The sequence below is a fragment of the Serinus canaria genome, chromosome 3, assembly GCF_022539315.1.
Source record: "Serinus canaria isolate serCan28SL12 chromosome 3, serCan2020, whole genome shotgun sequence".
Taxonomy (NCBI): domain Eukaryota; kingdom Metazoa; phylum Chordata; class Aves; order Passeriformes; family Fringillidae; genus Serinus; species Serinus canaria.
The window spans coordinates 61,691,760-61,706,510 of NC_066316.1; the positions used below are offsets into that span (position 1 = coordinate 61,691,760).

The following is a 14,751-nucleotide window of genomic DNA, read 5'->3' on the forward strand; positions in this document are numbered from 1 at the left end:
GTTGCAAGTCTTGACTGTTTGGTAGGGGCCTGGGGAGGGGGATGAAAGGCTTTTTCTCCACCAGCGGGACAAAGTATAGGCCTCAAGATTTTTCCTGAGTATTTCTCAGCAGGGAATTGGTTTTCAGCATTATTTCCTACAGAAACTAACTGTAGGTAGTGGTGATACCTTGTGTGCCTGTTCATGAATGTGCAAAAATCCCCAACACATCAGAAAACACATTCCATCACATAGTAAGGAAACACATTTCATCACCTAGTAAGGAAACTGAACACAGTTCCTTTCCAGAGAAAACAGGCAACCGCTTCAATTGATGGGTTACCAATTTCAAGTTTACAGCTACAGACTGCTTTCTCCAAAACCCTTTGAAAGTGATAAATCTTTATGAAGTAGTCATAAAAAGGGACTGGGAAAATTGGATTCCAGCAATTTTGTCCTCATTCTGCATTCAGTTATTTTATGCTAACATTTTAACATTTCATGAGAAGGTAAAATTCTGTGTTGCATATCAGGATGCTTTGAAAAGTGAAAGCCACATGACAGGGAGTATTTTGTATTAAAATATTCACCACAATAAACCGGCTTTTTACTTCTGCTTTCATTTTCAGTGTTACAGCAGCTAAAGAGTGAAGTGACTCTAATACAGGGTTTGAGAACACAAAGATTCTGAAGTTTAAATTATTTAGTGTGATTTTAAAAAAAGTTTATATAAACATCATAAAAAGTATTACAAATTTAAGCAAGACTCCTTGGAGATTGTCAATGCATAGAATTGCTTAAAGAAAGAGTTAAACATTCAGGCAATTTAATTTTTTCTTTTTCAAAACTTTATTAGGTAGACATTACTAGATGACATTGTAAAACCCCTTGTGTGCAAGTGAACGAACTCTACAATGTATGTCTCCCCACAATTAATCAAATCCACTGCCCCCCGCCCCCAATTCTGAATAGTGATTCTAAGATGGGTGGAGTGCATTCAAATGCTACTTCACATTCTTCCATTTCATCATGGGGAAGCACTTTTTCAGTCTGTTGCTAACAGGGGCTTGGGATGTCAGTGTAAGTGAAAGGAATGCCTTCAAAGGAAACAAAGTACCGTAAGTTTTGTCTTACGAAATTCAGTTTCATAAGAACACCAGATTCATCGCAGAGTCTTTTAAAAATTAAACTGCTTACCGTGATTGTATTTAGCAAAGTGAAGCAATACAGAGACATATCTACTACTGAATACTAGTGAGGTAACATTTTGAAAATAAAACTGTTAAAAAATTCACTTACTTTCGAAAGGTCCTGTCCAGCAGGACAAACATTGGCAGAATACCTTCCCTTGTATCCATGCATGTACATGTGCATATACAACCTGTGTCTACTATAGCTTTTTAAAGAACAAGATTTTAGTTATACATTCATCAGGACAAGTTTAAAGATCAGACATTACTATGGTAGATTCAACAGAAGACTTCAATGAACCATCTTTCTAGACCTCCTAAATGAAAAGGCACTCTGAAGTGGGTAGGAAGAGGGTAAATAATCCTTACAAAACATTGACATGAACTAAAGCAGCCACATAGGTAGCACACTGAACCGTGATTATTGTTACACATTTAAAATACCAACTTGAAGATGAATTATTTGTAAAATATTGCCCAACACTACTGAATATTTTACCAAGTTATTACAGCATGAAGACCATTGTTGCAATACTAGGCAACAGAAAATATAGTTTTAGATAAAGGCAAGACAAAGATAACAGGGAAATCTTATCAGCATTTTGGTTGTGTGAATGCTGGTTCTAGGAGAGAAAAAAATTCATTTAAGGAAATAACTAGTACAAATAAACAGTAACTCATAATGTTGAAGGAGTATTTTGACACATGGCATCTTCTACTTAATAGATTATAGAAGAATCAAATTTTAAAATTCTGAGATAATGCTGAAACAGAAGTCATTAAGATATGTACTAATTCACTTATAATTTTATTGCAGTATGGCTCTAAATCAAATTCCCTATCACCAAAACCTTTAGATGTGCAAGCTGAATCCTGACTAAACACTCACAGTAGTGTTCACAGTATGTGAAAGCTATATTACAAATTAGTAACTCCAGGATGGGAAAAAAGCCCCTCCTACAGTTCTGAAAAACTCATGAGTTCCAGGAAAATAAAAGGTTCAAAGGGATACTCATCTTAATTTCTCCTGCTTTCCTTAACAAATTCTCAGTGGAGGAAATTGAACATATTAAAACTATCTTGTGATCATGCATCTATAAAAAAATAAGACCTTCTAAGCATCATTTTTCTTCTTACCCCCCATTAACTCAATTTCCTTCTGATAATTACCTTTTTATACTTTTTTTTTTGGCAGATAATTGCTACCATAAGCTTATGAAATTTAAGATAGTTTTAGAAAAGTAGCTTATTCCTGACTTTAACAGTAGATGGACAACAGTGGCATCAATGTTAATAAGAACAAACAGGTTTAGTAGGTTTAGAACCTAAAATTCCACTGTGTTCTGGAAAACGAAGCAAGAAGAAATAAACCCCACAACACCCATTTTGAAGCTATGAGAAGATGGCAAAATGAGTAATACTTTTCCAGATCACACCTCCCACCTTGCAGTGAAGGGCTGGGCAGAGATCCCAGAGCTGTGCCACCATCATCATTGATGGTTTTGTCCACCAAGATATCCACCCCACAGGAGTTACCAACTTGTATTGACAGGATACGTTAGCTCCAGTTGGATAACACTGAAGTGCTCTCAACCTGCTTTAAGGCCCAGCCTAGTGGCAGTGCACCTCCATGTGCCATATTCCTTGGTGCTTCCACCTCCAACAATTAGGGCAAACAAGGGACGAGTGAGCCCCCGAGCTGGCAGGTGCAGCCACAACAGGCTGTGCTCAACTCCCCTCTCCAACAAGCTGAGTTTCTGTCAGTAGTTGAAAACTCATGGCTTCTTATGCTGGAGGAGCCAGACCTACTCCAACTTATGATGCATTTCTGCAGAAGTCTGAAGGAAGATGGGAGGGATGGGGGCAAAGAGCAAGTTTAAAAAACCTACAAAAATGAGATCATCAGAATTAAAATAAGCGTGCCAGATTAATGATAGGCTTTTATGATTAATGATAGGCTTTTATGATAGGCTAACTTCTTCCCTAATATAACATCTGTCAACTTTCTCAGCAAACCAAAACTCATTACTTTAGCTTAATGTAACTGTAGGATTCCACAGAACAGGAATTCCCACATTGCTCCTCTGAGGGGTATGAACACCTTTCATTTGTTTCACGCAATAAGGCACTTACACATTTATAAACCCTTAATTATACAAAACACTAAATACTGGAATTCAAGTGTTGCTTTCATGGGCATTGCCTTCCTCCAGTTTTTACAAGTTCTTAGTCAGCCCATAAATATACTACAAAAAGTTCCCATCACTGATGCATCTAGCTTGTATGCTGCCCAGATGTAGAACTAGAAATTGCTTTCTTCATGAATCCACAGTGTTTGGCCAGCACCCTAGTTGTGCCAGAAGCCTGTACACTAAAAAGGGTGTGATTTATTATCTCACTACCCTCACACCTTGCCATTAAAATTAAACTTATTTTAAAGAGAACCCTTCACCCTAAAATACATAAAACAAGAGATGGGGGCAAGGGAAGACTTCTCATTGAACTGTCATGGAATTAAATTCAGCTTTTACTCCTCAGAGATAATTTTTTCTTTTTTTCAACACTATTCTCATCTCTACCATAGTGACAAGAACTAACAAAGACCTGAAAATGTTATTTTGTACTCAGATGGTTAGTTATGTAACAAAGATGACTGTGCTGTTTAAGTAACTTCTAAAAAATTAAAAATTAAAAGCCCTGAAGAAAAACAGATTTTAGCATCTTGCTTTTAAGTAATGTAAATACAACAAAATTAATATTTTGCTTATATCTCAGCAAAGCATTAATGAAGCAACTTATGAGATCACATTTTACAGGGTGCAATTTGATCATCAGCCATTTTCACGAGTCAGTTTCAAATTATGAGATTTAGAACGAGAAGGAGTGCATACAAAGTGTATAAGAATGGAAACACGGTAAACAATTTATTATGAGATGGTAAACAGTGCAATGTAAATCTATCCCTGTCCATGCAACTTCTGGACACAAAGCACTAGGATGCAAATTGATATGAAAAACTCTTAAGAGTGTGTTTTTTATGCAAAAACATAGTCCATGACTAAAGACTGAATCCATCTACTCACCCAGAGCTTGCATAAGACATGAAGATGTTTCCTGACTGCATCATAATTTTACAGGATGGGTTTAAAACACCTGAACAGCTTCTCTGAATTCTGTAAATATATTTCCTTCTAAAAATGAGGTAAATGTGGCATTGTGTTAGTAACATCATGCTTTGTGACAGTAAGTTAAAAATTTCAAAAATACTGTCTTCAGTCTGACAAATTTTCAACACGGTGAACAGTGAATGGGGTTGGCATGCAATTGTGTTTAAGATATGTGCAAAATTCACATTAATGCTAAACAAGTATTTTTACAGAATAGGCTTCTCTTCTGCCTTTAATCTATCCAAACACCTCAAAATAATTTTTCATGTTTTGATAAGCCAAATAAGCACCAAAAAAGGCTTTTCTTTTTGCACAATATGCATATTTTAATAAATGCATCACTATTATAACTATTATGTTATACAGACAGATTTATAAATTAACAGCTGGAATTATGTTTCAAAATGTATGTTAGTTTTGCTATGGAGTAATTAAAACTTATTACACATTTTTAACTTTGAATTCAGAGCATGCACTCTAAGATCAGTTTTTATTTCCCTACTTTATGGCATTTGATTCTTAGGCCAAGAGAAGAGAAGCATCAGTGCAGTCTGTTCCTTACTGCAGAGAGAACATATGGTTTCTGAACTCTTACGCACAGAAAGGAAAGGAAGAATCAGCAAGGAAGCTTCAGTCTGCAAGCAACTGCATTTGTTACAAAAATGTTTTGGAGTGTTAAGTACTCAAGCTGTAACAACAGTGAAAACACTGTCTTCAATCGAATCAAGGCTCAGCTGGTTTTTCATGTAACAGTAGCAAGAAAAACTACCACATAGATCAGCAACATAACTTTTTAGATGTTGCGCACCCTCAAGTTTGTGTTTTAAGTCCTAAAAATACTGAACAGCTGCAATTCTATTTCTTACAGTGTGTTGCTATTTGTTACATTGAAGAAAGCAGAATTTGAAGAAATGTTACTTAACACTGTCTTTGGGTGTTGTTTCTAATTTTACTAGTGACTCAAAGCATTAAGGTTTCTTTATTGTATTAAAAGCTAGTATCCCCTCTCCTGACAATCTGCTCTAGTGAGAATGTTTGGAAATTCTTCCCAAATCTTTCCCTCTCCTGTGCTTACTAAACACATTGGCATCAATCTGCAGTGAGAGGAGTGGCTCCATAGTAGTTTGCACTTCTTAAGAAGTGAACCAGGTTTTCCATGGCTATCAACATGCTTCCAGATATTTTTATAAAAGTATTTGTGACCAAATTCCACACTGGCATAAAAATAGCTTTCTCTTGTTTAATGGGGCTGTGACTGATGTCAGGAATGAAGCTGACTCACTGCAACTATAAGGCTTAAAAATTAAAAGAAAGTACGAAATTATTGAATAGTTTCCTCATGTAGGATTCTTTCCATCAGCAGAGATCTAATATAGATTATAAGAATAACAGCAATCTGTGGTTCTTATCCACAACTTCAACCAGCACAATTAGCATACCAAAAATTATGATGTAAAGTTTGCTCAAGAAACAAAATAACACAACTGAATTTAAAAACAAAACAAAACAAAACAACAAAAACTAACAAACCAACCAAGAATTTGCATGGCAATCTGTTTGGCCACTGAATATTAAACAGTTTCTTGAATCTAACTGGCGTAAGAAACCGTTCCATCACTGCTGAATTTGTATCCTCTGGGAGAATTACTGCCCCACCTACACACCATTTAACATCACACAAACTGTGACAGTCTTTGGAAGAGCAAAAAGCCTCTTGGCTAAAAAAGAATACCTGATGGTGATCCAAAATGCTTTCTAGTTAAATTGGCAGTAGTCCCTACAAATTAATATTTTTAATAAAGTAAAACTTTTATAATGAATAAATAGGTGTAAATTACAAAAACCCTTAACACACCAGGAAGAGTAAAGAAATCAGCATTAGGAGCATCAAAACCAAACAAAATCTTCCCTTACACATTTGCACAGCCTCAAAGGAAGATAATAGATCACTCAAAGTGCACTGTACTTTAATGACACTGAACAGGTAGGAATATACTGTTTATTACAGAGGTGGTGAAGAGTCACTGACTTTTTTGTACAGAACTAAGCCTGATGGGTCAGCTCAGCACAAAGCTACTTGGAATTGTTTTTCTGCTTCTTGCTTGTATTCCTACTCAGCTTATTACTCTCACTGGCTAATAGACTTACATAAGGAAAAGCACAATTATTTTTTAGTAACAAGCTCCTGGATAAACTCTCTACATATACCTAACTATGCTCTGAGATGCCACGGACAGAAAATGATCCTGCTGCTGATATGGCTGAGAAGCCCTGGGACTTGACCCCACTACTGAAATACAACTAAATTCTGCATAGTGGAGAAAGGGAGAGCAGCTCCTGCGGAGTGGTGTGTCCAGCCAGCCCTCCCAGCAGGAGCAGGATGGAGAACACACAGCCACGGCACAGGATGGGGAACACAAAGCCACGGCAGCACGGGGAGAGCCCCAGCTCTGACTGCGCGCCTGCACGCAGGGCTGAGTGCACAGGCAAATCCGGCCCCAGCAAGCTTGGAACAGATAGCTAGCGTAGAATGGATTTAAGCATTTCCTAGTCTGAACACAGGCACTGATGAGCAACATCCTTGCACAAAGATAAATAATCTTAAATATCAACTGTTGCGAAAGCAAACACAATGACCATGACGATCAGCAAACAGTAGTGTGGAATCTGCCTTAGCAGGTTAATATAGCTGCCTGATGAAGCTTTCTGCTAATAAACATGGAGTAGAACAGCTCGATGGTTTCTTTAGAGTAGCTACAAAAACCACAATACACTTAGATAATTTCCTTATAAAGTTCATTCAGTTTCTTTCAAAGGAATAAATTAATGTTTTTAAAACAAATGACATGGCTTCGATGCACATAAAGTTTGCTGTGATGAGTTGCTGAAAAGCTAATGTTTAACCAAATGAAGCTTTGTACTGAGCTACTTCTCATGCTTTAGTAGGTTATATTATATAATATTGATAAAAATTGTATTCATGTACTTTTCAAGTGGTAGTATTTTTATAAAGAAGGGAAAAGACTTCCATACCCCTATTCTGCCGGGTTCTTGAACATTTATCCTGTTCTACAGGAATTATTGTAATTCTTTGCAATTGCAAAATTATTAACTGCAAAAATTATTTTAATTCCTTTTTTTTCTCTGCAGAAAAAGCACAATCAGACTCATTCATCTTTACAAGGTCAAAGATGTCTCTTTCCACTCTGTATAGAAAATGAAGAACCATTTCCCCTTGATTTAATCTGTTCTGATAAAATCAAAACGGCCTAGATGAAATGATAATGTAGGAGCTGAGTTGTATGTTCCTCTTCTCCATCCACAAGGACATACCTTCTGAATAGAAGTGCAGATCTATTATCTTCCCTTTTATGTTCTTTATTCTAATATCTTCGTTTCAGATTTTACTGAACTCTAGTTAAAAACTGAAAAAGGCAAACATGGCAGAGTGAAAACAGCTACAAAGACTGTAAGAATATCTCTCACATTTATACAGAATCAGGAAAAGAAAGGAAATTAATCCACTGTGTAGTTAAGTACAGATAATCTCAAGTACTAAAATATTCTAATATTCTCAAGTGGAATCGTTTGACACCAAGTTATAGACTGCATTGCAAACCCAACTCTATCTATATATATCTCGCTCTGAGGTCTGAAGGTTTTTCTAAATAATATAAAAATATCTTCATTATTTGACATTTAAAGAGAGGAATAAAAATCCCTGAGTAAGCCAAAGACAACTGATATGTATAGCCTCAGAAAACACACTCAAAACCAATTTTAAGGCAGCTTCCAACTTCAGACAGAACACAAATAGAAAACTGATGTGTCTCAGAAAAAGTAAGTCTAAATAACAGGTGAATTTGCATTGACAATAGGCTTTGAATTTTATTTCTAAACATCACTGCTTCCCTTCTTAATTTGAAAATCTTTGAAAGGTACTATTTCTGCTGTTAGGATAACAGGGTAAACATGCCCTTAAATTCAAACGGAAATTATGAAATAGTTATTGACTACTATGGTGTGCTAGAAGAAAAAAAACCACAAGAAAACAAAACCAGAAGCTGACAGAAAACAAGCATACTAGCCAACTATGGTAAACTGATATTTGTGTTTCCAGGTAAACAAAAGTTATCAGCTTCTTCCACTGAGGCTTCAAAGTATCTTGTAACAATATTATGTTGGTGGGGCAGAACACTATTTGCTTAAAAATTACAACAGGATTCAGATTTAACAACAATTTTCAAAGAAAGTGGTACAAAGTACATCCTCTTAAATTATACGTTTTTTTGCAAGGCTAAATTTTGAAGTCAGTAGACTCTTAAGGACATTTCCCTTCTTCCTGCTTCCCCTTTCCCCATATATACATAAACATATATATATATATATATATATATATATATGCGTATCTTCAAAAACAAACTGAAAAGAAGTACCTTCACAGTACAAATCCAATCTTATTTTCTTTAAGATTAGCTTGTATTTTTACAGTATTAAGTAGATATTTATTTTTATTCAGTTCCTTTCTTTATTGTTTCAGTGTTCTGTCTAAACAAATTTATTCTAGTTTTTTAAGTTATATTTGTATGATAGATTTGGATTAAAATTAAAAGTGTAAAAATTCTCAGTAATTGACTCCTTATGCTGAATTACATTTCTTTTGGATTTGGTAGCAAACAGTAGAACTTAAGGAAAAAAGAGCAAAGAGAGCTGTTCTCTTCAGAACTGTCATGTGCCAGGAAGAGAAACACTGGAAGCAGAAAGTCAGAATGAAGTGGTCTCCTAAGAATTTATGATCGCCTCCCTTACCCAGGATTCACAGATTTTCCTCATAAGACATCAGCGGATACTCCAAGACTTATGTAGTAGTAGCCTACTCAAGGAAACAAACAAACAAAATGTGCTATTTAGGCTGTAACATTTCATCAAGACAATCCTCACAAAGGTAGTGTGTAGCATGTGTATCATATTCCAAGTCAGAATAAAAAGAGCAGGTTTCCAGCTTCCCTGAAGACACATTTCAGGGATATCTTGGGACAGATTAGGCCACTGACACATCTTGTTATCTAAACCCTTCGGATTTTTTCTGTACTGTCAGAATTTAAAAAGGAAGTCCTGCTGTAAGAAATCTTCTCACACCCTCTGCCATTAATATTAACAGACTGTGATAAATAAATTACTGAAGAGAAACCAATCAGCATCTTGTTAAGTATCACGGCGCTCCAGTACTAAGGGTATTTCCCTCTGAGGCACTGCAGTTTGGCGGTGGCAATGTGCACTCCGCTGGCAGGAGGGCTCAGAAGATAACCAGCTGTCGTGCTCTGGCATGTGATGGGGTTTCGGTATGCTGAACAGAATGCTGTGTGATGGAAGTTATTTACAGAAGTCGTTTTTAATACCAAAAGTAGTATGCTCAGTACACAGTAAGAGTCCAAACACTTCTAAGCATTTCCACCTTAAAGGCCGACACTGAAGTTAAACGAGCACATGTTAGCAGTTAAATGCTTTCTTCACAGGCCAAATCGGTAGTAGAGTTGTGGCTACAATACAGACTTGGATTGTCTGGTTCAAAAACTTAGACTCAAAAAAACCCCTCCAAAGTAATAACTAAAAAAAAAAAACAAAACCAAAAAAACATTTAAAAAGCAGCAGTCAGGGGGCCCATCTTGTTGAGAGTGCACCAGAGCAAAGAGGCTTTCTGGTCTGCAGTAGTGTTTTCAGCTGAGGGAAGATGGCAGGAGAGCCCCCATCCTTCTTCCAGGGCGGTGGCTTTGATGCTGTAACCAGCACTGTATTGCTCTGTTGCACAAAACACGGATAGCCCTTGCAGGACCAGCTCAGTTCAGGCGAGTCATGTCCATCCTCACCAGGGCATACCTGTCCGTGACCTTTTCCTCTGCTTTTTACAAAGGCAATAGATAGGAAACACAAATAAACCTGCCAAAAGAAGGAAACATGAAAAAAACACATAATTAAATGCAATCCTTTGTGCATGTGTTCTTTAGATATATTAATTCAGATGGAGCTTTTCATGTCTCAGGAGAATTTAGACCAAGCATTTGGACAAACAGAAAAATAAAACCTCACCTGCAACAACCAGTGTCTTTGATAATGAGTTAAGCTACACTTACTCTTTCTTGTTACAACAAGTTCCTACTAACCCTACACTTACCTCTGACAAATTAATTTCTGAATCATGCTGTTTGGTAAATGGTACAAACAAAACTTTTAAAAGCACTCTGGAAATTCTTAGATCTAAATTCAAAGCTGATGTATCTAAACTAGTTTTCAATTAGATTCACATGCAATAGAGACAGAATGTTATAGTTTTACTTTTTATTTATTTTATAAGCATCCTCATCTAATATGAAGTAATACCAAATGTTTATCTTTAATAATATCAAGTGTTTATGCTTGCCTGGACAGGGAATTATTTATTCTTAAGTCTTTTGAGAGAAAGAAAGCTGAAGAAACAAAAATAAATGAATACATCACAATCATTTGGGTGACAAATAATTTGTCAAATAGTCTGTACTCTTTCAAACCCAAATGAGAAGCAACTTCCTCTTTCTCTTGCCACCAGCTGACTGAAATGACCGAGGATTTTCTTTTCAAATACCACTACAATAACAACACAGAACAAAAGACTACTACAATCACAGGGTTGTTGTTTTGCTCAATAGCCTTGTAAATGGTGTAGTATGATTTTCAGCTATGTAACTGAAATTATTCTAATAGTGGTTGGCAGCAAATATTGCTCTAATTACCTCAAAACCAAAACTTTCCTATAAATAATCAATGTTTTTGGAACTGCTCATACTGCTGTCCTTGATCATATCTTATCCAGCCAAGCCTAGGATGAGACTTCAATGGCATTCTGATTATTATTGCAAATATTGTTACTGTATTACTGCAAAACTCTCTTGATTTTCAGTATATAAAAAATAATCGGGGGGGGGGTGTTCCCCCCCCCCCATACACAGATTATACCAGATTGCAGACCAAAATAAGATTTACTGGCACTAAGAAGCCTTTATTGTTTAAAATTTTGATATAAAAATGCTATTGAATAGAATAAATATTGAAGATAAGCACCACTTACTCTCTCCATTGAAGATGGTTGGTCTAAATACAGAAAGTACAGCAATATTCCTTATTTGGCCAGATGTAGTCTAGAAAAGCTGTAACAGTATTTTGTTTATAGGTTGACTGGTTACTTCCAACCTTATTAATATAGCTATGCTGGTGTATTTTGGCTTTATTGTATCAAAATAAAGGAGCCACACCCCAATATACCTCAGGGCTGGGCATGCACTGCAAATTCTCAGTGGAATAAGCAGTTTGATGAAAAGCTGTGAAGCAGCATGATCCCTCAATGACATATTGCTGCCAATATAAAGAGTGGATATGCACTCACATGAGCAAAATTATACCTTGTTGTCACAGCTAATCTATTTTCTGTGGGAAAACTCAGCTAAGCCAGGCAAAGAGCAGCTTTGCTGAAATATCTGTCCACCCTAATACAACCACATTAACAGAGCTTTGATACTGTAATCAAGTGAGTTCAGAGTACCAGTTTTTGTAATGGAATGCAATTTGGCAGCCTTTGCACTGGATCATGTTTTGAGACTGACTCATCCCAGTTTGCTGCTTTGTTGCTGCTGCATCTTCAAGCTGGTGAGCTCTTAGTTCCCTAAAAATCTTGTCATACAAATGACCAAGATTATAAAATTGTAATCCAAGGGGTTGATTATAAAGCTGGGTCCAAGTCAGTCAGCACCCCAGGATTATGTTTAAATTACTCTGAAGTTTTTGCTAGTTAATCTACAGGAGTTAAAAACGTTTATTTGGAAAATGAAAAATATGGGAACAAAAATAAAGCTAGTAAGCATAAATTTAAAAACACTATTTTTTAAGAAAAAATTAATGTGCTTAATACTAAAACAGCATCTGTGAAATCTGTACTTTGTCCCCATGTCTTTGATATGTCATATAGAGTAAAGTCACTGCATAATCAGGATTAGTTTCATTCATATATGTAACTCTTACCTATTACAACAGCTACAGCTCCCAGTGCCAGTCCCAGAACCAATATTAGGGGTGTAATGAGTAGTTTTCCAGCTGAAATGCAAAATTCATCAAACAGTTCAAAGAAGGTTTCACTTTTTCCTTTCCAACAATTCATAAATATTTCAATATCAGAAAATATTTTAATCTATTATTTTAAAAATATTCTTTACCTCAAAAATAGGATTCCTATTTGTAATTTCATCCTACAAATTCAGCCAGGAACTACCACCACGCAGTCAGTTCCCTATACACATTTCTCTTTGCCCTCTTCACCCATGACAACTCTCTGAGCACAGCTTATCTCATACATTAACAGCTTGCATTTATTTCTGTTTCCATTCTGAAGTCCCTCAAGCATTGACAGGAACGTGACAGCTATAAAGCTACTATAATTTGGCTTCTCTGGAATCCTACTGCACAGCAACCAGCCTGGAGAGATGCCAAGCAAACTAGCATCTTGGAAAGTTTAGGATAGCTCAAGGTGATGAGACCATCACCTTTAAATACATTTCTGCTTGCTTTAAAAGGTTACAGTGAAGTGTTCATGTACAGCTGTGATTTAGGTCTAAGTCAAACCACAGCCAAGTCTATTTTGGATCTACATTTATAAGGATATGCTGTAGCTCTCACATGAGCAGGGCAGTGATGTTGAGCAGCATACTTGCTACAGCATAAGACCAAGAACAAATAAAAAATGTTCATGTTCTTTACTTTCTGATGAGTTCGTGATTTGTAGAAGTTCACACAGTGAAGGCAGGGGGTCTTGCTGAAAAAGTGAATTTGAAACTGAACCAGAACCCAAGCTATCTTCCTTGCACTGCATGCTTTCAATGGAAGAATCTCCCTGGCTCTGGTGGCCGAGCAGTTGGAACAAAGACATCCCTTAATTGAGCTGTCTGAAAATGCAGGAGGGCAGGCATTTTTACTGATGCACCAGCAATCTGAGCAGGGACTTGAAATTCTGCAATTCTCTAAGTTAGGTATGTGTTTAAAAGGTCACCTCTAGAATGGGAGAAAAATTGAGTTGGTTACCTCTCTCTTCCCTCCCTCAAGTCCCTCATATCAGATTTCAGTAAGTGGATTACTACATTCAATAATGATGTAAACCTTTCCATAACCTGAGACACTAATTTGAGCAGTCTAAAGGAAAAATGAGATATTTTGGAAATATTTACAGCAGTTAAATGAACTGGTCTTTTTCCTGCTCTGTTTTGATAGCTTTTAAATTTCACAGGAGTGCAGTGGGTGGGAAACTTTGATTCCTAGAAGAAAAAAAAATTGGCAAATATTTGTATTACTCTAGTTGCTAGGCATCCTAATGGCGCACCTTTCTGGGACTCCACTGAGCTGTGTTCTATACACACAGAACTTGTCAAGTACATTATTCAAGTGTAGACAGAAGAATGAATGTAAAGTGATGGAAAACCTTAAAAAAGGTCCAAAAATAAGAAATTAAAAGCATTTTAAAACACCACCAGAGTCTTCAACAATTTCAAGTAAAACTTGTTAAAGATTAGAGGCTTAAGGTATGAACTCCTTACTTCATCAATAGGCATGTAATTAGAATGCTAGAAAATTATGATATTTGGTACCAAAATTATTAAAAACTTAAATCACTGAGCTGGTGACTAAGTATGTAGAAACAGAGTCTATGGGAAGGGCTAAGCCAGTCTTCAATTGGAATAACTTCTTTTCAGACAAAAAGAACAGTTCCTCAGCTAATTCAAGAACTTGTTCACTTATATTTGACAAACTCGGAGCTGAAATAAAGCATGAGCAGTGTCTCCTTCTGCCTGTGAATATGAAGTGATGAGTACTGTGTAGTTATCTTTTATAATTTACCTTATAGGATAAAATGACTTATAATTGTGAGACCATATCTTCCTTTGGTTAGCAATGCATTATTTCGAAAGACCAAATTTCAAAACAAATACTATTTCTTCTTATATAGCTGTCACACTCAAATCCTTAATATTTCTCTACCTTTGTAAACTAAAAATAACAAACAATACAAGGTGAACAAGGCTTGCAAATGTTATCAGGAAGAGTACAAACAGCAGCAATCACTGGCAAAGCAGAGGGTATGTACTATTTGCTCCAATGGTTTTTATTTGCATTCTATGAAACAATTATAAAATGCTCAGTTTTACATGTCAGAATTGAAAATTACTTTATATTCAATTCCAGCTTGATAGACATTGTTTGTCATAGTGCAAAAGATTATGAGGCTCTTTATCATATAGGGAATCATGACACACTAAGAAATGTCACTGAGACTAAGGCTGTTTGCTGCAGGCACTAAACTGTCCTACGTCTGTTACCTGAGAGACTGAGAGCACAGAGAG

General features: G+C 36.2%; 1 protein-coding gene across 1 annotated transcript in view; it reads right to left on the minus strand.

Moving 5' to 3' along the window:
• Positions 1-809: 809 nt before the first annotated feature.
• The window catches only part of RNF217 (ring finger protein 217), a 64,274-nt gene continuing 50,332 nt past the window's right edge, over positions 810-14,751 (minus strand). The window contains exons 5-6 of the mRNA XM_050972452.1: positions 12,386-12,457; positions 810-10,273 (exon numbers count right to left, since the gene is read on the minus strand). Of these exons, the coding sequence (XP_050828409.1) occupies positions 10,200-10,273; positions 12,386-12,457 (146 nt within the window). The 3' untranslated portion in view covers positions 810-10,199. The remainder of the gene's footprint in view (positions 10,274-12,385; positions 12,458-14,751) is intronic.